Here is a 25271-nt window from a genome sequence, read left to right on the forward strand (position 1 = left end):
AAAAACCTTCAAATATCTTTGACAGCACACGGAAACCTATCCTGACCAACTATTTTTTTAGCACTGAACCTTCCGGACTCCCCCCCCGCCCCCCACAACACCGCCGGCAGTCTCTCCCCACCCACCGCCCTGCCCGCCCGGTCTCCATGGCGCCGCTGCCGCCCTTTCCGGAGCGGCTGGGAAGCGGCGGGGCGGGATCGGATGGGCGGATGGTGGGGCGGGCGGCGGAGCTGCTGTCCCTGGGGCTCCGCGGGACAGGCCAGCAGGTATCGGCGCTCGGCAGGCCGCCGGGCTGCCCCGGGCACGGCGCTCCCCGACCGCGCCGGGGAGGGGGCGGTGGGAGGGGGCGGGACGGGGGCCCGTCCTGCGCCCTCGGCTTGGGCCGGGCCGGTCCTTCCTGGCCGGCTGCTGCCCTCGGTCGCTCTCTACCCCGGCAGGTGCTTGTCAGTGTGAAACTAACATCGCAAAACAGTGCTGGAAGACACCGCTAATGGAGGTGCTGGCCTGGAATAACACCTGCTCGAAAGCGAAACAAAAGAACTGGTGGGGTGTGCTAAGTTGTCACTAAATCTTTTAGCCTTCAGTGCATCTGAGGATGCGATATTTGGGATGCCTCGGCAGACTGCTGCATTAGAGAAGAGTGCTTGGCTATGTAAGCTCACTTACATGCTTACTACTTTACTATGTAATATAACATGTAAAATGATAATGAAGAGTAGTAGTCATTAGAATGAGAACCTCTGCACTAGCAGTGAATGGAACTCTTGTTTCTGCTTTTGGAGAAAAGGATACTATGCAAATGAGATTTAAGTACAATCAGCTACCAAAAATGTTGTATTTAAATAAAATACCCATTTAATTTCTTAATGATATTTCTTGATTTTTTTTCCAGTACCCCGAGTCTGACCATAAAATATGATTCTTTGCCTGCTGCACCACACTCCCTAAGTACTTCTTTTGCCATTTGGTCACTTGGCTTCAACTACAATGTTAGGTTATGATTCGGATAATATATTTTCAGATTCTTTTGCTCTAGCCTGCTAGCTGTCTGGCTGATGAGGAGAATACCATCAGTGTTTCACATTTTCTTAAAAAAAATAAATATTGCATATCATTTCTGAGCTCTGACATTCCTTTTTTCAGGGATGTGTTCCTTCATAGCCTATGAATGCTTCTAAACACTCAGTCATTGGCCAGTGTACCATAGGAATTGTTTTATGAAGCTAGTGGTGGGTTTTCAGTCACAGCTGATGGTAAACAGTTGGGTGCATATAAACCCTGCTTCCATGTAGTATTCTGTTCACTGGTGCTAATATTGTTTTGGATTGTTACCTAATGTTAAGCAGTCAGTGAATTGAATATCTGAAATCATGCAGTTTCATCCACTAGACTTAATAAGGAAGCGTGAGTGTTAGACATTTTCATAAAAACACCTAGACACTTAAAATTTACATGTTCCATAGTGGTAGATTCTAACAAGCAATAGCAATTTAAGTAGGTGTTTTTTTTCATGAACAGGTAAGAACTTTGTGTTAGGTACATTGTAGATGAATGGTGAAAATGCTGAGTAGTTTTGTTTTATATTTCTTTGTTGTTACTTTGTTGTTGTGTTAAGTTTTTCTTCCCTGAATTCTATTATAATGAAATATGAAATATTCACTATCTATGAAATAACTGGTGCTACCTTGGAGTGGACGTGGCTCACATGCCTTCTGTTCGTCGATGTTCAAGTAAAGGTATTTGCTTTCACAAACAGCTGATAGGGATGGTTTAAACTGAGGAAATAACACAAATATCTTTGTGGGAAGAGGTATCTATTACAAATGTTTCTAAGCTTTACTAAATATTAGAGCTTGTTACAATACATTTCTAGGGGCTTTATCCACCTGCCCCTGAAATTAATGCATTGCTTCTCTGGACTTTCCTGGAGCTGAATGAAGTCCCGAGCATTTCTCCTACAAGACTTTGGTTCTTAATATTGTCCTCTATCTCCTGCCTGCCCCGAATCAGTTTCATTGTTTGGTGCATTTAGCAGCTGCATATTATTCCTGGACAAAGGAGGCAACAGAGCTAAAGTGAGTGCCAGAGGAGGAAGGTTAGGAGCCAAGGAAGACTTTCTCTCTTTTTTTGTTTATTCTGGTTTGAAATACTTGTTAAATTTTAGTCCAAGGACTCATTATTCTTTTTGCTCTTCTTGAAATACAGGAATATCAGCTGCAGGTATACTGAAGTGAAAGACTTTCCAGAGGAGCTAAATTTATTAAAGGAAATGATATTGAGTATACTATGCAATGAGATAGAGAGCAGCTTTTCCAGATTTTGCTGTGTTTTGGTAGAGATGGCCAGACTTCTTAGCCTGCCTTGGAGAAAATCTGGAGTGGACACTGGTTTTGTTTCTTAGGCACCATTTCTTATGTCATAAGAAACTCTTCTCAAATTGTATTGTGTGCTGAAGTAACGTTCTGAGCACAAGGTCTTCGTTTCAATTTTATGTATTTATAGTTGGGCACCAGTATCTAGATAAACTGTTTTCTTCCTGGACAACTGTTCAGGTACACTTTGGCCTGGCCTTTCTGTTGAATTAGTGACCAGCTTAACAAAGGAGAGTAGGTTTCCTAATTGTCATCGCTAACTGTTTTGGTTAATATTTGTCACTGCTTTTATTATATGTAATTTCTATTCCTATTTTTAATTCCAATTGTCTTTCATTGTTCTAAGGCTACATAATTTAGCCAAACCTTGTGATACAGTTACACGAGGTCTCAGCTGTTAAGTTTAATAGGTGCCAAAGAATGTTTGAACCTGTCTTCTAATTAGAAGTCCATATCAGTCATAGAGATTTTGTGGTGTTTTTATGTATGAGGATGTTTAAACAAGTAAAGTAACGTCTAAAAACCCTGTTGCAATTCTTGCAGCAACAAGCTTTGGAAGTGGCATTGGATCGTGCTGAGGTAAGAAGCAGCTAAATTACTTGCTTGTACATAATATATTGGTCTCACAGTTATAAAAAATACAACAGTTATTTTTTTATCTCTTCTGAAAAGCAGTGTAAAAGCATGTTATGTAATTATGTGTATGTGTATAAATAATCACCCATACACGTAACACTGAGTTTACAAAATTCTCACTCAAATTGCTGTCATATATTTGTCTCTTACCCATTGTACTGCAAATATCAGCAAGTGCAATGGTTATAGACTATGCAGGACTTCAGTTTTCCCCTTTTAAACCAGTGTATCTGTGTGCTGTGAAATAGGCAGAGCTCAACAGAGACAGTTGGCAGAAATATATAGTAAAATCCTCTTTAAGGATGGCCCAGTTAGAACAAGAGGCAAGTGCCGTCACATTCGTGTTCTTTCATGCTGATGTGATACAACGGTTACCTTGAACCCTGTTATGGGAAATATATGTTTCTGTGGGAGAACCTCTCTTCACTGACATTCTGAACTAAACTGTTAATCAAAATACTTCAGACAAACTAAATAGAGATTAGAAAAAACCTTATTAGAATATAAATCATATTTAATGTAGGATGATATATCTCATATTCTTTTTTAATTTGACTATTTAATGTACATGAATTGATTTTAAAATGCACATCTCTATAGAGAAAACAAATGTAAATGCAAAAGGCAAGGGGAAAACTAAATTTCCTGATATTAGTTTTGTTGAGGAGTACTTGATTGTAGATGTTGTCAAGCCAGCATGCATAAATTTGGTCGTATATTAGCATGTTCACCACATTATTGTCAGTGTGTTAACTATGTGAACTTTAGTAATGTTAGCTAAGTACAATAGTGTTAATTACTACTGTAATTAAAAAACACAAATGCAAAATCAAGCCTTTGTGTGCAGCGAGAGCCATGGCCATGAAATGCTGCTTTTGACAACTAAACTGAGCTGTGTTCTTGTTGATGACTATAACACAGACCAAATCGTGTTCAGTACTCTTTTGGAACAATCATGTATCATAGCTGTTATTATTTTCTGTATTCATGGAACACTGTCCGGTAATGATGTAAAGTTGTGTGGTAAATAGAATTAAATTTCTTTATAATGTATGTTATTTTTTTTGTCTTACTTTTCTCTTGTAGTATATCATTGAAAGTGCCCATCAGAGACCTCCCAAAAGAAAATATTTATCCAATGGAAGGTACTAAGAGTTTCAGTATTCAGTTTTTAAATAGGACTTCTTTGATTTAATTTTGGCAACATATTAAGCTTTTTTAATTGCAGAAAATCTGTGTCTCAAAAACTCTATGATTTATATACAGAAGAATGTGAAAAAGAACCCGAGATAAAGGTAAGTGGAAATTTCTGAGAAACTTTTCATTGCTGTCTAAACAGCCAAGATCAGAAAATACATTTTCTTTTATTTCACTTAATTTCTTTGTTGAAAGAAGAATAAACTCTTCCTGCTGTAGTAGTTACCGAAGGCTAAAACTGCAGGAGAAACCATTATTATGACTTTTGTGGACTAAACTGTGTAATTTAATAGCATCATCTTAGTTCAGTTTGAAATAAAAACAAGGTAATGGAAGAGCTAATGACTATCTGGTAACCCTAAATCTGTAATAAAGTAGAATGCTTGCTGAGGATTATATATAGTGTACTCTTAAGATGCTTTTCTCTATATGGAAAGAGAGAATTTTTTGCATACATAGACAAATAGTTAGGAAAAAATATTGTTTATTTAGAAATTCCATGAGTGGTTACTAGTAAGTATAAATTATTCTGTGCCTGTATTTTGGATTGAACAATGCCCTTAATTAAATGATCCTTTTTCTTGAAAATAATAAAGTTGGATTAGAACTGTTAACAGTATTATCAGTAACAGCTTCTAGAAGTTGTATTGGTTCTATCCCAGTGACAGAGGAATGGAATCGGTTTTTATTGTTTTATTTGTTATTTTTAAATATAACTATAGTGTAATTAATTTCTTCCCAATCTCTTTTACCTAACTTACAGAATTCTCATACTTCTTTCTGTTCTAATGCTTGTGCATAGCTAAATATTGAAGAATTAACTTATCCAACACAGGGGAACATACTCAAAACTTTTCAGTTTTAAAAGAGAGGATATCAGAGTATTTGAGTGCTGACTTTGCTCTCAAACGGCATTTACTGTACCTCAGGCTGCTTCCTACTGTATCTAAGTGAAAGCCCGATAGCTATATCCCCTACTCAAGCATGTGTCTAAAAACTGAAGCACTGCACCTGCAGCCTCTTGGTATTTGGTGGATGGTGGAGGGGTTAATAGGAGTTCTAGCTGAAGAATGTTTTGGATAACATGCTGCATCTCCAGCATCCTGTATGAGAAATTGGTTTTCATGAGCACTCTTACCTCTGTTGTTGCTGTGACATACTTTCCCCCATTGTCCCCCGCGCCTCAAGTTCTTTTCCCATTAATTCTAATTTTGTTTTCAGTCCTTTTTCTCTAAGTTTGTTCCCCTGTAAGTTATAATCCTGCTTTCTCTCTTTTCAGTATATATGGAAAGATGAATTCGTTAAAAAAAATGATAGCCCACTACTACTTAGTTGGGTGTATGTGAAATGAGTAGCTTGGCAGAGTTAGTAGTGCACTCAGGTAAAACTCCCAGTTAATGGCTCCACCCTGAGCTGATATTCAGAGATGAAATCTGGCCTCCAGCCAGAAGGTGTAAAAATCTGAGGTTTAGAATTTGTTGTCTTAGTTCATTGTTTAAAGCCCTTCTTTAAATGTTTCAGTTGGTAGGATATATATGGGGTCTCTGAAACACATCAAGTAATTTTAAAAATCTGTTATACATGAAAAAGATTATTCTTATAGTTAAATAAGGGAATAGTGTGCAGAATAGTCTGCAGCTGCTGGATCAGATTTCAGCAAATACAGACAAGAAAATGCGATTAAAGCTTCCAAATACTGTAATTCAGTATTTCAATCCTGGAGATAAATATCTGCTTCTGTTAGGAATATTTGAAGGTATTAAGTATGTTGTTGTTTTTATCAAACAGTGTGTAGTGGATAAATGATGTTTGTAGAAATTATACAAATAAATAGGGCCACTGTAGATTTATAACAGCATAGCATCATTCTTATTAACTCTGTTGTTTTTGGACTTCCAGTTCCAGGGTTTTTAATTTAAACAGGTGGGTTTTTTTCAAAAAATCTGTGTAATGTGTGATAATACATAATATGGAGCCCCTGATGGTGTAGAGGAAAACACACTGCACTGTCACTGCAGAGACCCGGGTTCGATTCCCGGTCGGGGCCCCTCCCCGGGCAGATGGAGCTCGTTAGCCTGTAAAGGCAATCCATCTACGTCCTGAGGACCTCGCTGCCACCGTCCAAGCATGCTTGGCCCCGGCAGATGAACCTCAGGATTAAAGGGTGGGCTCAGTTCCGCGCACACTGTGTCTCACCTAAAAAATCCAATGCGCAGGCTGGAAGGTGGAAAGACCTTCCCCGGTTCTTCGTTCGCGAAGAGACTGGCCACACTGGCCACACAATACATAATATATTTACTCTGTTGAATACAGTACAATTAAATTTAAATGGGCTTGTTTGGATGTATACTTTGTCATTAATCTAAATAATAATCATATTCTAGCAGTTGTTTCTCTTTCTATTAATTATTTAATTGTATTATGTTCATGAGCAATGTTTACTTTTAAAGCAGAAGCTGAGGAGAAATGTGAATTTACTTGAGAAGCTGGTTATGCAGGAGACGTTGTCATGTTTGGTAGTGAACCTCTATCCGGGAAATGAGGGTTATTCACTTATGCTCAGGGGAAAAAATGGTTCAGGTAATATTTTTGCTCTTTAATTTTTAAAAATACTCAGAATGCTATGCAAATAGTTGGAATGTATTGTTGCTCACATTTAACTGTTCCACTTCTAGGATCATTCTGGGGAGAAGGGGTCGAGGGAGAACAAACAATTGTACTTGAATTAAAAATTTGCATAAAGCTGTGAGGTGCAGTGCAAATCTGTAGATACGAACCTTTTTAATAGCCTTTTTATTCTCTTATTTCCACTTAGTTTCTTGAGTTGCATATCCAAGTTTCTCTTACATCAGGTTCCTTCTGTCAGATTGTTTCTTTCACTGTTTCCTATATCTAGGTCTGTCTAAAGGCATTTGTGTTCCACTTTGGTTGTATCTCCTTGCTGTTGGTACTATGATGTGAAATAAGAGCATAGAGTATGTCACCTGGGAGCAAAAATTCTGTCTTTTAGCACCATAAGAGCAAAATAAAACTCTGGGAAGAAAAAGGCGTGTGAAAATAATTACTGTGCAAAAAAAATGGTCTGTTTGGATAGTTTCTGCCAACACTGCTTTTTGCTGTTGCACATTTGTTTTAGATTTGTCTTTGTTAAAGTTGGAACTTTAGAGGCAAAAGAAAAGTAATATGTTTTGTTTAAATTCAGATTCTGAGACCATTCGTCTGCCTTATGAGGAGGGAGAGCTGCTTGAATATTTGAACGCCGAGGAACTGCCACCTATTTTGGTTGATCTTTTGGAAAAATCTCAGGTTTGAAAGTTGTTTTTTTTTCCAAAAGAACTTATGTTTTGGACCCAGATAGATCTTGATTTTTTTTGAATGTTTCGCACCGGTGTTTCTAATCACAAGTACTCACTGTAATTTTATTGTTATTCAGTAAAAAAAATACTGAGGAGAAAGAGAAATTGTTATGGTTATAGCTGTAAAACAACTTCAGCTCTGTGCTCTAGCAAAATGCCCTTGGTTCTTCATTGTAACGACAATGGCATCAGAATTTCTTGAAATTACATTGCTGGCATATGAAACAGTATGTTTTAAGCTTGTATTTTAGGTATGTCTAGGTATGTAGTAAAGAGCACTGGTCTGAAAAAATTAGTGATTAGTTTTATTTATAGTTTCACTGAATTTTATATGTTATATAAAAAACTTCTATTTAGAGGTGGGGTGAATTGATAAATATTTGTTTATTTAAAAGTTGTTTTTCTTTCTTTCAACTAGGTTAATATTTTTCATTGTGGATGTGTCATAGCAGAAATACGTGACTGTAGGCAGTCTGGTACCATGAAATCTCCAATATACCAAAGCAAGCATGTTCTTTTGCGTCCTACAATGCAGGTAAGGAGTGGCTTAAGTAATTTCTCAGTGTTACCATAGTTCCTAGACTGGATATGCACTATTACAGAACATATATTAAGAAATCTTATTACTCAGTTGAAAGCTAATTGCCATTATGTCTTTCTTCTTCCTCAGACTTTAATTTGTGATGTTCATTCTATAACAGGTGACAACCACAAATGGACACAGGTGGGTTAGAGGTTATTTTAAAACTTTACAGTGATGTCATAAATACATGATAAAGTTAAGTTATTTAAAATTTTCTATTTGTTTAATAAATATAGAAATTACTCTTTTTCTATTAATTCAAACTGTCAGCATGTATATTTGTGCATAGTTCATGCTTCAGAGAGCTGCGAAATTAACTTAATAGCATTTTTCCACAAGATGCCATAGAATACAATAGGATCTGCTGAAGGTTTTGTAGAATCAGACCTTAATTTTTGGAAGTGCAAAATGACAGCCTTGGAGTGACTCTTAACTAGTTTATCCTACGTCATTCATTGCAATGTGCAGCCCTGGCAATCTAATGACACAATTGCTCCTCCACCTTTATTTTACTATTAATACTTTTAAAGTAAAGAGGATCTAAAGTAACTACAGTTGTACAGTTATAGTTAGTGAATTGCTGAACAGCATGGTGTACTCAGTGTAGTTGTTTGTATGTGAGAGCCACGGTCATGCTCAAATCTATTTCAAATTGTAATCTAAAGTAGATCATCTTTATGGCACTGATTACCAGTACATCAATATAAATCACTGACAGAAAATGGATTTCACTGGTATGTTTAAAGCAAGCAAACAAACCCCCCCCCCAAAAAAAAACCCAGAACACGACCTGTACTTTTCAGCAGGTTTCGTGTTTTTTTCCCATTGGAAACCCTAGCCAAGCTGTGTAACTGATAATAATGGCTAGGGATACTTAATTGTTGAATAGTTTCTTTTGTTGACTCTCCACACACAATTTTTTCTGTTTTCTCTAAGATGATGTCCATCTCCATAGGTATATAAGAGCTTAATTAGTGTAAATGTTTTTGTAATTTAACATTTTTTAATAGCTGTGTATATTACAGGAGGACAAACTCCTACTTGAGAGCCAACTTATTTTGGCTACAGCAGAGCCTTTGTGTCTTGATCCTTCAATAGCAGTGATGTGTACTACAAACAGACTCCTGTACAACAAGCAGAAGATGAACACTCGCCCCATGAAACGGTAGTTTTCAGTGTGAAACATTTTCAAAGAAATATATAAATAATGCTTTATGTGAAAATTTAGCCACTCATATGAAATACTTACTGAAATATTAGGATTGTGTGAGAAACAGTCAAGAAATTATATCTTATTTTTAAGTGCTCAGTTTAAGTACTCTGTATTTCAGTTAGTAGAAAATACTATAGTATGCTTATTTTTGTATATCAAAGGAAAGTGTATATAAATTTTCTCAACATAATATGTTATATTGCAGTTTGAACTTAGTCTTTATTTTTTTTCATAATTTATGTGGAGGCTGAGTCAGATGGCAGCTCAGTATTGTAAAATATATAAATGGATATGTTGCATATTGGTCTCTGATCTGTTAAAAGCTATGTATAAGCTTAATTCTGAATGAGGAAATCAAGGGAATTATTTGTATGTTTGATGTTCAGGCTAAACAGAAGTGTAGGCATATCAGAATCTTGGAAAAGTTAGAATTATTTCACTTTTCTGCATTGTTGTTCACTTTTTTCCCACAAAAGCTTGAAATGGTTCATATTTGTTCTGCTACAAGAATTTCATTCATTCTGTAGAAAGGAAATGTACTAATGGTCTGTCAAAATTAATGAAATATTTAAAATTAGATCTGTATTGTAATACTGTGCTAATGCAAAACTTGTGGCAATGTCAAAAATAGTGAAATTGATCGATCTGTCCTTGAAATGAAAGCTTGGTGGTCAAAAAACATTCCACTAGAAAAATAGACAAAGGTGTTAAATGAATGTCTGGAACAGCATTACTGTAGCAACGAGTTTGTCGTGAAACAAATAGAGAGCATTTACTGTGTTTGTAGTTACATAAGCAGTACGAAGATCTTTTGATGGAACTGAAATCTGTGATAATATACAAATATTTTAAGTTTAGCAACTTCTTAATCACTCCTTTTGATAATGTATTTCAATTATGCATCTAAAAAATAACCCCATTCTTAGTGCTAAAACACATGAAGAGAATACTAGTGTATTTTATAAATATGAAGTAAAAAGAGTTGTACAGTGTAATCCAGAAAAGTAGGAGTTCTCTGCATATTTTTGTGTTCCTACAGAGGCAGTGGAGAATTTAATATTAATGGTTTTACAAGCTTGAGTCATTTTGCCATAGGTGCTTCAAAAGGTACTCAAGGTCCTCTCTGAACAGACAGCAGGAAGTAGCTCACTTCTCAACTCCACCTCAGCTCAGACTACTTGACTACTTACAGAAAAGGAAGGAGAGGAAAGCAGCCCAGCAGTATGACCTCAAAATTTCTAAAGCTGGAAACGTAAGTGTTCTGAGAAGTAATTTCATATGCTTCTAAATATTTAATTAAAGCATTTAATATATTAATTCTGCTTTTTCATTTTCCAGTGCGTAGATATGTGGAAACAGAACCCTTGCTACTTGACTGTCCCTTCTGAAGTAGATGTAAGACCAGTTGTTACCATTAGCAATTGTATTGAACATTGTATTATATGAAGAAGTGACTAAAGAGTATCCAGTATCAAAGAAAAAATGAGATGACTTTACCATTTACAATTACTTTTCTGTACTACAAGGTATAAACACAAGTGAAACCACACCACAATTGTAACAGAATAGTTTGTATGAGGGAAACTGTACTATATTTCTGTTACTATATTTCTTCTGTGGGTTCACTGAGCACACGTCTATTTGAAGTTGTTTGACAGTATAAAAACCAGAAGAACAAATGAGGTTTGTAGATTATTTAAAAATGAGTCACTTCTCATCTTGGTAGAAATTCCTCTCTTTTGATGTGTTATGATACTATGGCACATTATGACTTTGAGAAGTTTTGATTTTTATACAGAGAGTTCTAATTGAGAGTTCTTTTGATCACTCTGTGTGCATTCTTTTCTCAGGGACATTTGTGTTCTTAGTTTCTGGCACTGCCAAAACACATACTACCAGTGTACAGAAGGGACTCATAATCATAGAATATCCTGAGTTGGCAGGCACCTACAATGATCATCACCTCCTGCAGCACAGGACAACCCCAGAAATCACACCAAGTGTCTTATTCAAACACTTGAACTCCATCAGGCTTGGTACTGTGAACACTTCCCTGGGGAGCCTGTTCCAGTACCTGACCACCCTCTGGGTGAAGCAGTTTTTCCTAATATCCAACCTAAACCTCCCCTGACACAACTTCAGGCCATTCCCTCGGGTCCTGTCACTTGCCACCACAAAGAAAAGAGGCCACACCAGTGCAGAGCAGAGTGGGACAATCACCTCCCTCACTCTTTTGTTTAACATAGCAAATACGGTGTAACACTATAAATGTAAGTTCTGAAAATTCTCTAGTTCAGCTTTTCTGAATGCATAAAACAGGGGATTCTTTCTTTTCTGCTCTCTCTATTTTCTTTAAGGTGGAAAAATATGCCAAAGTGGAAAAGTCTACCAAGCCTGATGACTCACAACCAACTGTCTGGCCAGCACATGTGAGTAGTTTAGACCTTTGGCCAAACTTTGCTGCCTTTAGTTAAAATGCCTCTTATTTCAATAAAATCAAAATAATGTAGGAGTAATCTTCTCTACCCAATTTAATTAATCTTCCATGTTTTATATAGACACAAGAATATTACCAGAGATACTTGTAATTTTCTACAGTACAGCAAGGATATCTTGTAATTTCCTCAGGTTTTCCAGAAATACAAGGAAGAGCAGCTTGCAGTAAAAAAAGCATAGTAATTTCCAGGGAGCAGCAGTCTGCTCAACAAATTGCTTTCTTTACTCAGACACTCAAAGGGTGATGGAAAAGAGCTTCAGTTAAAATCAAGATGTTAAATTTTGAAAGAGTTTAGTATTAAATACCTCTTACAAAAAGCTCTTTCTTCATTATGTAAGTTGAACTTTGAAGATTTGAAGACTTTTGGCACAAATTACGTTATTTGATAAGAAGTAGTAATTTAATATAATCAGCCGTAGATAATTGATTAATTTTTTCTAATTTTAGAGGCAAGAAACTATCTTCATTAACAGCACGTATCATGATGTCTTTGTAGTTTTATATTGGAAAAAAGTAATACTTTCCCAATTGAACTTAACCTTCACTCTCAATGTTTTGCTCTGAACATTTTTTGCATTGTCATAATTTATATTAAACTGTTCCTATATATGTTTACCCCGTCTGCCTTTCCATGTCTAACGATTGTTTAGGTTTTGCAATATCTTTGTATTTTTTAAGAGATGATAAACTCTTTTTCCTTTCTTCCCTTTAGATAACTTTCAAATAACTTTCATTTCAGATAATGCACTCCTTCCTGTAGAGTTTTACTTACAGAGTTACTTACAGAATGTTTCTTACTATATTGTATATACAGCTGATCTGTTTTACTCACTGATTCTGCCAACTGTTGTTCAAGACTTACTAGGTTATTTTCTTCTGTCTTTTTAGGAAATAAAAGATGATTATGTATTCGAATGTGAAGCTGGTAATCAGCTTCAAAAAACAAAGCTGACCATTTTCCAGTCTCTTGGCAATCCCTTGTACTATGGTAAAATTCAGACACTCAAAGGTGATGAGGAAAATGACAACCCGTTTACTCCATCACAGTAAGTTACATGCATTTTTAAACTGTGCTGTGACCTGATAGACGAAGAAATACAACAATGTAAAAACAACCACCAAGAAACACAATCCACAAAAATTCTGGAGACACCATGAGACACTGTTGCACTCTTTTTTAGTGTTCTTAAAATCTCCCTGATGTTGTGAAAGCTTGAGACTTGACTATATTTACCCTTAGACAGAGAAATTTAAGCTAAATAAATGAAGGAAAACATAAGCTTCTAAGAAGCTTTTTAATTTTGAATTAGTTTGAATAGACTGGTTTTGGCTGTGTTTCTACAAAGATTTTTTGTTCTTGGCTCTTTTTGTTGTATGTACCAGAGTATTTATGTGGAGGAACCTGTACAGCAGAGTAGAACCTATAAATTTCAGTAAGGCAAAGAGCAGTGAGCCTGAGCAAACTTTTTAATTCTGCTAATGAAAATTATTTTTATTGTCTAGTGTGTAATTCTTCTCTTATTTTTTATCCAAATCTTAAAACATCTTGAGTATTAAGAATATTTTATCCATGGACTTGAATAGTTTGTTTCCATATTGTTGTGGTTTAACCCCAGCTGGCAACTAAGCACCATGCAGACACTCACTCTGCCCCTCTTCCCCTGCCTCCCCAGTGGGATGGCGGAAAGAATTGGAAGGGTAAAAATGGGGAAACTTGTTGGTTGAGATAAAGGCCATTTAATAGGCAAAGGAAAACCCACACACGAAAGCAAAGCAAAAGCAAGAAATTAATTCACCACTTTCCTTGGGCAGGTAGGTGTTAATCTGTCTCAGGGAGAGCAGAGCCCCATCATACCCCATCATAAAGGTTACTTGGAAAGACAAAGCCATCACCCTAACTACACTCCCCTCCACCTTTCCTTCCTTTTACCACTGGCTTTATATGCTGATGATGCCATATAGTATGGAATACCCTTTCTTTGGTCACTTGGGGTCAGCTGTCCTTGCAGTATCACTTCCCACTTGCTGGTGAGAGACAAAAAAGAACTTTGTAGGTACTGCTCAGAAATACTTAAAATACCCATGTATTATTAACACTGTTTTCAGCACAAATCCAAAACACGGCCCTATATCAGCTACTATGGAGAAATTAACTCTAACCTAGCCAAAACCAGCACACATACTAATTTATCTTCCTAGAAGAGCAGTGCTAGCTTAGAGTTGTGTAATAAGGTTGGGAATTAAATAATTTAGAGGTATTAGGTGCCTGGGGGGGTGGTGGTGGGGTGGAGTTAATTGCTAAGATATTGCCAATTAAAGTTCATAAAAAGTTGGATAATTCTTCATTAGCAAACTGTCATACAAAATAAAAGGTGAAGTAAACATTTTTGTTGTTCAGTAAAATGAAACAATTTTTAAATTTTTTTTTATTCTTGGAGCTGGAGAAAGAGACAAAAGGTGTTTTTAAAAAAATCACTGCAGTAATAAGTTGGCAAGCCATAAGTGCTATGCAAAAGAGAAATACTTATTTAGGAGGGCTGGAAAATCATAGGGAATTGGAATTTGCATACGTGAAATCAAATAATGGAAGCTAAATATTTGCTAAAATATTAATGGGTAGGGCTGTTTTTGACATACCCTTAGGACAGTTATATTTCAGTGTGAGCATATTGGTATGTTGTTCATTTATACATAACTTTGTACTTTTTACAGTAACAATTCTGTAGCAGTTATGTCTATTTCTTTGAAAGTATAAAATCCAAAACTTCCATATTTTGCTTTTCGCTTTGTAGGTAATTTACTCCTAAAGGAGACCATATTAGACCATGTGTGTATATCTTATATATAGTTAGGAATTCAAGTATATATTTCAAGTACTGAATAATAGCCAGTCCATTGAATGGATGCATAATCGCCTGTATGTTGAGCAGGTCTGAAAAAAAGGAAGCACTGACATTTGTTTGAAGTCTTGTGATTATAAAAATATGGTCTTTTAGTCCAATTCATGACTGAAAATGTATTTTCCATTTTAGGTTCCTTATTGGTTCGAAGACTGATGCTGAAAGGTAATTTAATATAGTATATACAGCCATTTGATTTGGTGCCAAATAATGAATGTTGTTCCTTTTACCCATTTTGTTATGTTTATAGAAACAGATGCAGAACAGATGAGGAGAAATAAGAGGAATTAATCATCATAACAGGAAGTAGAATATAGTGTGTAGTTTCTGTATTTAAGAAGCAAGGAAGAACAGACAAAATCAAATATGTGATTCCAGTTTGTTGTGCTACCTGAACTTTGAGAGCACTTAGCAGGAATTCTATCCTGACATTTTGTATGGTAAATTAGCCTTCATTGAAATGATTCATTTGAAATTGTCATTTGAAGCATAATCTAAGACTTAAGGTTTACTTTACAACTTACTTTTGCGTGCTGTGCATTACTTAATTCGGCTTTTCCAGAGAAGCAACTAAGAAGACAGTTTTTCAGTATATTTTAGTCATAGAATGAGTAGGAGTAGCAATTCAGGGATAACAGGCAGCAAAATAAATGTTTTTTCAAATGTTTGTCAGTGTGCATCACATTAGATACCTGTACATATGAGCACAGAACCTTTAAAAAGCAACCTCTGTCAAAGCCAGTTGTGTTTTTGTGACTCCATAGGATATCTTGAGCTGATATACATGCCATAACTCTCATCCCTGTCTTATGTGCCTGGCAGGGAAGTGAGTCTTTTATTTGACCAAAATTAATAATCATGTTCTTTTCTTAAATAGGTAATTTTGATCAAGAAACCCTTTGCTTATATTCTCCCCTGCCTCCTTTGTGCTGATACTTTTGCTGTTTGTTCTGTAAGATAAACTGGAGGATTGGCTGGCTGAAAACTAAAACAACAATAATACAAGGGCCTAGTTGCAATGGAGATTGGTTTCCTGATCCTGCTTGTCACTTGGTTGCACAAGTCCTTCTATCAGAATAAGCAACTGGGTTTCAGAGACTAGGACAAGATGCAACAATAGAGGAGGGCAGGACCACATTTTGAGTACTTGGCACTTTACCGCTCTTAAATCCACTGTAATTTTAAGTCAGTCTGAAACCTAATTGCTGAAAAAAGTACACTGCACCCTTTCCTCTGTCGTGTATCTCTGGGCCCTTGCTTAGGTCTGCATTAGTCAAGTAACAGCACATTACAGAATCAGTGCTATACCAAAATAAAATGTTGTTCATTGTTTAGGTGTAAAGTAATAGAAATATTCCAGCAGTTTTTCATTGAGTCTGCCAGAATGTAAGTTAGAACAGCACTTCAGCTTGATTTTTCAAGTCTGCAAGGTCACTTTGTATATTCTGCTCATGTTTGTGAAACAGTTTTACCTCAACTTCGTTGTCTTAGATTAGTAGAGATGTAGTATTTCATTTGATAGAAGAGAATCTTAAATGTGTTTGCCTGGTGCTATTGGTGCTTTATCAAATGTCTGTCATGATGCTCAAAGAGGAGTGATTGTTCATCCCTTACTTTTAGACTCCTCATCTGACATAGACCTCAAGATAAAGGAGGGGTTGACTGCTCCACAGGGAGCATAAGCAGAAGAGACACCTTTTATAAAAGATTCTGGGCTTCTGTGAAGGGAGTGGGATCCCCATTGACTGACATCCCAAAGACCTGCTGTTGCTTTTCAGAAAGGGATCTATTCTACCTACTGTTTTTTCGCGAACGAAGATTTGAGAGGGGCTCTACCCACGCTTGCTACAAGCGCGCTGATGGCTAAAAAGGCCAATGCGAGATAGACAAGTCCGGTTGCAGAACGTACAGCAGAAAGACTCTCCAGGTGATATCGACAAGACGCGATTCTTTCTGCGTTGTCTTTTCTCCTCGAGAGTGATCCTGCGTGTGTTCTCAAAAGCATATAAACTATATGACCATAGCATATACAATTATGTGTTTTTATATATGTATCTACTTTAGAAGTTAAAAGTTGTTAATCTTTTTATGTTCTCCTTGTTTGTTTCAGGGTGGTGAACCAGTATCAGGAGTTGGTACAAAGTGAAGCCAAATGTCCTGTGAAAATATTTCATAATTCAAGTGGATCAGTCAATCTTAGTCATCTTTCTCCAGGGAAGGAAATGGAAGTGAGTTTATTGAGCCACACATTTTTTATTTTCCCCTGATTATCGAATTATTACAATTTCAAAGATTGCTTTGTTTGTTTCAAAGGGTATTTTGAGTTGGAAGGGACCTGCAGGGATCATCAACTCTTAAGTGAATGGTCCATATGGGGATTGAATGCCATGACCTTTGCATTATTTGCATGTGTTCTAACCAACTGAGCAAATCTCAGGATAATTTTTGCTATCTACATTTAGAAGTAAAATAACATAACAATGTCATCCTGAATGAATTTTTGAATGTGTTGTAGTCATGATCATTCAGTGTGAGTATATTGGAAAAGTTAAAGGAAAGCATTTATGTTTTCTGTGTTGAAATGTTATCTTTTTGATGTTTTGGGTTTTTTTTGGCTGTGTATAGTGTAGTTAGCTCCAGGGTTTTGTTTTAGCATGTTTGCCTGTTCAGATGAACCTTTCACAGAAGAGTCTAATAAAATGCAGCTATATGTTTTATTTTTCAGGTCAGTAAACACAGGAGATGGAGTACCTAAACTTATTTTACCTTTAGGAATTAAAATTGTTTTCTCTTTAATCTGAAGTGGAAAACCTAAAACAAAGAAAAAACAAAAAAAAAAATCCCAAACAAAAAAATAACAAACCACCGCTCTCCAAATAAGTTTCAAGTGTGTATATTTGCATCCACACGCGCTTCAACATTTCCAGTATAAATTCACGAATTCCAAGATTTTCCTGTCTGTTGGCATTGCCTTGTGTTTTGTGCTGCTTCTGGCTTTGTTGGTCAGATTCAGAACTTTAGCAGTGAGCTGTATTTAGGCTCCAAGTAGTAAATGACATTTGTATCTGTTCGGCTATTTCCTTAGTGACATCTCTCCCCTAAACACCTAGTTTTAAACTCCAACGACATTGCTGTCAAAGAGGTAGTTCTTGGTGTCAGCCAGACCAGCAGCATTTCAAGGCCAGCAATTGCAGAAAGGGATGTGAAAGTTAATGTGTATACACATACAGGCATGTACTTGCACATGTTTATATATGCAAAAATCATATAATAACTTGGGGTGGGAGGGTATTTGCAGAAGTCATCTTGTCTGCCTGTGCAAGCCCCCACCAAAATCTGGACCAAAGTTACTCAGGTTACTGTATTCAATGTTCTAGTCACCTTTAGTCTTTATTTTCAAAATCAAGCAAGCAGATTGTAGTAAAGAAGAGAAAGGTAGTCCTCAAAATTTTTCTCAAAAAATTCTTTTCCATAAGCAAGTAATTAGAAATAGGTAGAGAGACTCTTTAATTACTGAGAATCAGTGGGAGCTAAGCTTACCAAAAAGGATGATTCTGCACAATGCAGAATGATCTGATTTCCCAATTCATGCACATGTAATTTAGACTCCAGCACTGAAATATTCCATTCATCATATCAACAACCTCATGCTCTAGTTTCAGCAGTTTGTGGGCTGTATGTTTGTTTAGACATTACTTTCATTTATGGAAAAATACATATAGGTAAAAATTTTATAGGTAAAAATTTATAGGTAAAAATACATAGACTATATATAACTGTAAATATGTTTCATTCTTGAGTCTTTTGACAGTGTCATCTATTGGAATTACGGATTTGGGGTCTGTTGTGACGGACTGCGAACTACAGACTCAAGTAGCTGAAGTCGATTTATGTTCAAACAGCCTGATAAGTAGATTTTAGGAATAAATAAAAAGGGAGCATCTTCCCTCTAAAAACATTAATGAAGTTTTGATGCCACTGAAGCCAGTGGGGAAATGTATCTAGATTTCTGTGCATTCAGGATTTTGCTGAATGCATTTAAAATCCTACTCCTAGAATCAGGAATTCCAATCCTGTTCTTTAAATCTGTCTTGGTTGGAAATGTCAGGTAAATACAAAGTGAATAAATGAAATTATGCAACTTTTCAAGTAAAACCAAAGTGTTCTTTTACTTCAGGAGCATTTGTCATGCTTACATTTGTGAAAAGTACTAAGAAGGATTTCAGAATTATGGAGAAAAGTGAAACTCCTTAATTACTTTGCTTATTTTTTTGCACAGTTTAAATTTTTACCAGCACTTTCGTGCTGCTGCTTGATGGTAAACACTTTATCTAAAGGGACTTGGTCCTAGGTTATGTTTTTTTAAATAAATACGTAAAAATCTGAAATGTTTTGAAGGGAATTTTGGCATAGTTTTGAGGTGTCTTAATACAAATTACTTGAATTGTCTGTCAACTGTGTGGAAGCTGACATCATTGCTGTGGTATTGTTAATTCCTCTTTCTTCCCAGCAGCCAGAAAGTATATCAGGCTCTGTTCAGTCTTCAGTGCTGGGGAAAGGTGTAAAACACCGACCTCCTCCTATCAAATTACCTTCAAGTTCAGGAAGTAGCTCTTCAGGTAATTATTTATTAACTCAAGCATTTCCTTTTTACATGCTCTATAAAGGCAGGATATCCCTTTAGTAAAGATTTAATAAAAAAATACCAGTATCTTATCTGTGAAAAGAGCATAATTTTTTTGATTTCTGATTATATTGGTTACAAAATTGTAACCTAGCAAATATTTGAGTTAATCTGTACTCACAGAACAATAAGGTATTTTAATTATGCTTTTTCAGGTAATATTTTTAGTTCACAACAGTCAAGTGGCCATCTAAAATCCCCAACTCCTCCTCCTCCTTCTAAGCCTCCTGGTCTATCTCGGAAACAATCTATGGATCTTAATCAAGTTAGCATGCTCTCTCCACCTGCCTTGTCTCCTGTGAGCTCTTCACAAAGTGAGTCACGACCTAAGTTCTCCATTAAATCTTAGGCTTTTGCATAAATGCTTCCCTAGATAAACTTCTTAACCTGTGGAATGATGAAACTTGAAGTATACAGTGTACCCCAAATTGTGTAAGTTGTGCAGTTTTAGGCAGGTCTCTTGTTCACTGTGTGTATTTTCTGTTTATTGTAACTGTGTTTGTTTTCTGTATAAATATGTATGCACCCTCTGTGTATATGTTTTAATACATTTTATGCAATTAGTGTGATCTCTTCATATATGAAAGCCTGATAGACGAAGTGATGAGATAAAATTCTAAACTGTAGATTTTTTTTTCCTCCAGTGTAAAAACAGTATGTTAGATCAGTTTGCCTTTACTTAATTTAAGCATTTAGTTTATTAAATGTTATAGGAGCTGGTGCAGTTGTGTATAATATGTATATATGTATATAATATGTATATAATCTGATCAGTCCCAAGGTGATGATACAATAAACAATAAGATGATTTTTTAAAAACACTCCTACACTGTTTTACAAATCATTGCTGATTGCAAGTGTGGTGGTGATGCTGCTGCTGATAGCACCAAATGCTCAGGTGTTAAAATGCGAATTTCAATCAGAAGTGATGTTCTAGTTTAAGTATTTTCATTAACACTGACAGGTTCATTGTAATCATAGCTAAAGATCATAATTTTTTTTTAAATATGTATGTGTCTTGAGCCATTTCATGAACAGATTTTACAAAGAGGAAACCATAGCTGCAGTTTCTCAGGTTTCTTACGAATAACGACACTGTACATTCATTCCAGTATCCTGCACAGTATTATAATATGCTTTTTGCATTAAATAATTTAAAAACTGGGTAGGTCAAAAGGTGTAACTTTTCTGCCTTTTTGTTTTGTACAAAGAAAAAAAGAAGAAAACTTACAAAAGTTTTCTTCTAACATATTGACTCGGTTTTATGTTAGTGCTATGAATTGTGTAAATCTGCTGCACACAATTGTTACGTTAAGGCTCTGGTCACCATTCAATTTATTTCCTTTCTTTCTGCAGGACATGAAAGCTAAAAAAGAAAAAAAAAAAGAAAACAAACAAAAAAAAACCAGCTCAAGTTTTTGGGTTTTCTGTTGATAAACTTTGGCTACTGCCTCCACAACAAATACAGCTGTATTTGCTACATTTAAGCAGAAGGAATCACACAGTAGCTTTTAAAGATGCAGTATTATCCTTTGGTTCTTAAATAATTGCTTTTTAGTCGATCAAAATTTGGCAAATGGCAATTTAACTATCTAATGAGATTTAGATCAGTCCTATGATGATTGAAATACCACATGTTCTTTGTTGACTCTGTTTTCCATGATATGTTTGTTTTTTTAACACTATGCTATTGTGGAAACAGTATACATATATATGAGTGCCCCTGGTGGTGCAGTGGCTAAACCGCAGCACTGTCAACGCTGAGATCCGGGTTCGATTCCCGGTTAGGACACTCCCCGGGCAGATGGAGCTCGTTAGCCCTGTAAGGCAATCCATCTACATCCTGAGGACCTCGCTGCCACCATCCAAGCGTGTTTGGCCCTGGCAGATGAACCTCAGGATTAAAGGGTGGGCTCAGTTCCGCGCACACTGTGTCTCACCTAAAAAATCCAATGCGCAGGCTGGAAGGTGTAAAGACCTTCCCCGGTTCTTCGTTCGCAAAGACTGGCCATTACATACATATATATAGTATTTGTTTAACAGTGTAGGACAAAAACATTAATTAGGTTAAAGTGATCACTAAGAAATTGTTGTAAGTGCTCCTAAATGGATTTATGACTTAATGTACAATAAATTATGGAAGCCTTAAAGGAGGATACAAATCGGTGTATGCCATAAGGAATGAAGCATGAGAATGGGCTTTCTTTGTGATTATACTGGGTCCTGAACAACAAGTGCGTGCTGCAACACTTGCGCCATGTAGAAATTAACACCTGCAGTCTAAAAAACAAAACAAGTTGTCAGTGCTAAGAAAGATTCCATTAACCTTATTATACAAAAAGGATTGGCCTTTTATAACAAACTAGCACTTTTTATTTTTCTCAATGAGCAGGGTCTGGAATTCCTAAACCATCTACTCCTACTCCAACCAACACCCCTTCATCGACCCCACACCCTCCTGATGCTCAGAGCTCAAGTCCTATTACCCCTTCTGCCACCCTTCCTCCCCAAGATTCAGGCTTCACCCCTCGGCCCACTTTGTTAACCCCATTTGCTCAGCAGCAAATGTTTCTGAGCCAGGCACTGCCCATAATGACCATTCCTCTTTCCACCATGGTAACATCCATTACTACAGGAACAACCTCCACCCCGGTCATGGAAAACCCTACAGGACTTAACTTCATCAATGTAGTGGGCTCAGTGTGGTAAGTCTTTTGTTATGATGGTTTCTTAATTTGCCGTGGGTTGACTGGTGGGAGGGGGAGAGTGGCCTAGGACTGTCCACCATCCACTAGGGTAGATACATTTCAGGATCTGCAATATAATCTGTAATTATAAAGTGAAGAGCCACTAGAAACTGTTTGAATTTCTCAAATAGAAAGCACCTACTACTGGAATATTGAAAAGGTCTATTAAGAAAGGCCTTTATTACTTTAATCTTTTTGGAGTCATATGAGTCAATTTCTTAAGGCTTAATCTCAATTAGTTGGTTTCTGTCTGAGGTTTTGCTCTTAAAGTTTGAAAACTTTTATTAATCAGAGAGGAGGTAGAATACCATATGCAGACCAATTTAAATGAAAAATGGAAACAGGTTTGTTTCAATCAATTTAAAAAACTATTGAGGTTAAACAGTCTTTGATCCCTAAAACCCATTTGTGGTTTAAAGAAAATAATAAATGCTGATTGTGTGGTATAACATGAACTGCTTTTTAGACTAAAAGAAATTCTGCAACTAAGATAGTCAGTGCAAGACATAGTGTGCTCCAGTGCAAGCATCAGACACTTGAATTATTCATAAGGTGTTCAGCAGTTGATCACTGTTGATAAATTGGGGATATTTTTTATATGGCAAAAAGAAAATGCAAACCTGTTCCTTTTATGGTAGTACAACCATTTTGATGACACTTGATCTTTTAGGATTTCTAGAATAAAAGTACTGCTTGTGGTTTATTTTCCTTAGCTGATATCATAGAATTAAAAAACCTGTATATGCGAAGAATATGGAGCATACGTGTTATGCTCTAGGCAAAACAATTTTTTTTTATGCTGCATTGATGCTTTATCCATAATCCCATTTACAACGAACAATTGATTTACTTGCTGTGAGACGGAGGGAAAAAATGTAGTTACTCAGATTCACTCTTGCCACTTGGATTTGATGTGATGTCTTTCCTTTTCTGCAGTGGAGCACAGTCACTGATGAGTGGTTCAAACCCTATGCTGGGGTGCAGCACTGGTGCCATAGCCCCTGCAGGTATAAATCTGAGTGGCATTTTACCGTCAGGAGGTCTGGTACCAAGTGCACTGCCCGCTGCAATGCAGTCTGCCCCTCAAGCAGGTCAGTGTGACTCAGTTGAAAAGCCACCCTTCAGATAGGGACAGCATGAGAACATTTTGTGAGAAAAATGAACAAAATAGATTGTGTATTTGATGGCTGGAGCTCAGGAATAACGTATGTGGTTTTGCATTCAAAGTATAAACTATGTTGGAGATTGTTTGAAATTGATTTTTGGTGAGCTAGACTCAAAACCTGGATTGGTTGGTATGCTCAGTAGGAAGTTTGAGAGAAACTCCAAACTCAAATGCAACTTTGATAATGATGACTGCCAGAAAGGGGGCATGACTGAACTTAAAAAGAGGACTCACTTTTTAAATGTGTGCAGCATTTTATTCTGTCCCTGGTACTCCTTTCTTCTAGTACAACAATTAAGTAATTCCTTTTTGCCTTTAAATGTGACTGTATAAATCTTAAAAGTCCAATTTAAATTCTCCGTTTGTTTTTTATGAACATATAATAAAGAAAAAAACCCTTATGTATGATTATAGAATGAGAATGACAGGAGACTTCAAGATATCCATCCCTTATGATAAGAAAGCTAAATCTGTCTAAACCATACGGAACCAATCTTTATCTAAGTTGTCTTTAAATAGTTTTACTAAAGAAGATTCCAATCTTCCTCAGTAGCTGTTTGGAGTAGTTTATTAGCAGTGCAAAATGTTTGCTTCTAATTACAGTGCATCTCCTTAATTGCAAGATGGTTTTTTTCTCCTGTGCCTTTCAGACATGAAAAATGGTCACTCACCCTTTCTCTTTACCTTCTAAATACCAAACATGCTTTCATATCCCACATTTGTCTTCTTTTTCTGATAGGTCGTATTTTTCAAACCTGTCATAATCCTGTCACTCTCTTCTAGACTGTCCAATTTGCTTACATCCTTCTTAAAATGTGATAACCAAAACTGGACACAAGCCTGAGCTTGGCTGATTTACCACTGTGGAGCACAGCAGAATAAATGCATCTCATCTCTTTCACAACATTCCTGTTAACATTTCCCCAAATGAGGTCTGCCTATTTTTTATCTGTATTTTTTGCAACAGCATTACATTAACGTAAGAATGGCTTTACTGGTTTAGGCCAAAAATCCATCCAGTTTATATTCTGTCTCTGACAGTTGCCATTAGAGGATACTGAGGAAAGAGTTTAAGATGGCAAAGGTGTGAAGTAAAACATCCCCTCTCTACAACTGTACCTCTTTTGGCAATCTACAGCTTTGAGACTTTTTAAGCTGAAGAATATCCACATGGATCTTTGTGCTTAATATCCTGTGCTAGATTTCTAGTCTGTGGTTTTATCTAATTGGTTTTTGAACCCATTTATATTTCTGGAACCTACAGCATCTTGTGACAGTGAATTTTATAAATGTAAAGTCTCTGAAGATGTTCTTTTGTGTGCTCTGTAGTTTGTTATATGGATGATTTGGATATGTTTGTGACTTACTGTAACTTCTTCTCATGTCCTTTCTTGGCGTATGGACACAAAGCTAGTTACAGTTTTGTTCTTGTTCATTTGTCTTTTTAAAATTCAGTGTTATTGAATTTTGGACCATTTGTTCAATTCACTAGGATCACTTTTAGTCTAATTCTGTCCTTTCAAGCACTACCAACCTTAACAGTTTGGTGTCACAGATTTTTCTATGCTGTGCTGTCACCCACACAGCAGATGGGAGTACTGAACTGAGCCAGGTCTGTGTGAGACCTTCAGGGGTTCTGCTTGAGAGCTGCTGGCTTACTGGAGAGTTGCTCAGATTTTGTGTGGGATTGTTTTCTGTTAAAGATTGATGAACTGACAGTGTGTAACTTCACTGAGACCATGGATTTTTTTTGGATTTACTGTACAAACAGTAAAAGTTGCACTGAAGAGTAACTGCTGAGGTGTTCTGCTTTCACCTTTTTGTAAATGCATTAGCAAGTTATAGGTTACAGGGTACACTGTTCAGTAGCAATGCAGCTCTCTTGTACTTTGAGTCTGAATAACTATGAAATTAACATTAT

The 25271-nt window shown here is 36.4% G+C and overlaps 1 protein-coding gene across 1 annotated transcript; it reads left to right on the forward strand.

Moving 5' to 3' along the window:
* The first annotated feature begins 224 nt into the window (after window positions 1-224).
* On the forward strand, window positions 225-23314 carry LOC114056068 (transcription factor SPT20 homolog). Its single transcript, XM_027880919.1, has 20 exons — window positions 225-266; window positions 893-990; window positions 2916-2951; window positions 4095-4153; window positions 4237-4303; window positions 6656-6785; window positions 7408-7511; window positions 7980-8096; window positions 8232-8285; window positions 9170-9309; window positions 10453-10609; window positions 10696-10752; window positions 11715-11786; window positions 12743-12900; window positions 14887-14919; window positions 16865-16982; window positions 19268-19373; window positions 19594-19752; window positions 22074-22143; window positions 23122-23314. The coding sequence occupies exons 2-20, from the start codon at window positions 988-990 to the stop codon at window positions 23312-23314; spliced, it is 1833 nt and encodes a 610-aa protein (XP_027736720.1). The 5' UTR covers window positions 225-266; window positions 893-987.
* Window positions 23315-25271: the final 1957 nt, after the last annotated feature.

The sequence above is a fragment of the Empidonax traillii genome, unplaced genomic scaffold (genome assembly GCF_003031625.1).
Source record: "Empidonax traillii isolate 1590-97213 ecotype Southwest subspecies unplaced genomic scaffold, ASM303162v1 scaffold79:size2606397, whole genome shotgun sequence".
In the NCBI taxonomy this organism is placed as follows: Eukaryota; Metazoa; Chordata; class Aves; order Passeriformes; family Tyrannidae; genus Empidonax; species Empidonax traillii.

What these genes read in the sequence shown, in the direction of transcription:
- LOC114056068 (XM_027880919.1), top strand. An exon ending in TGGCATTGGATCGTGCTGAG is followed by an intron (nt 2,952 to 4,094) that starts GTAAGAAGCAGC and finishes TTTCTCTTGTAG; the next exon opens with TATATCATTGAAAGTGCCCA. An exon ending in TCCTGTGAGCTCTTCACAAA is followed by an intron (nt 19,753 to 22,073) that starts GTGAGTCACGAC and finishes CCATTACTACAG; the next exon opens with GAACAACCTCCACCCCGGTC.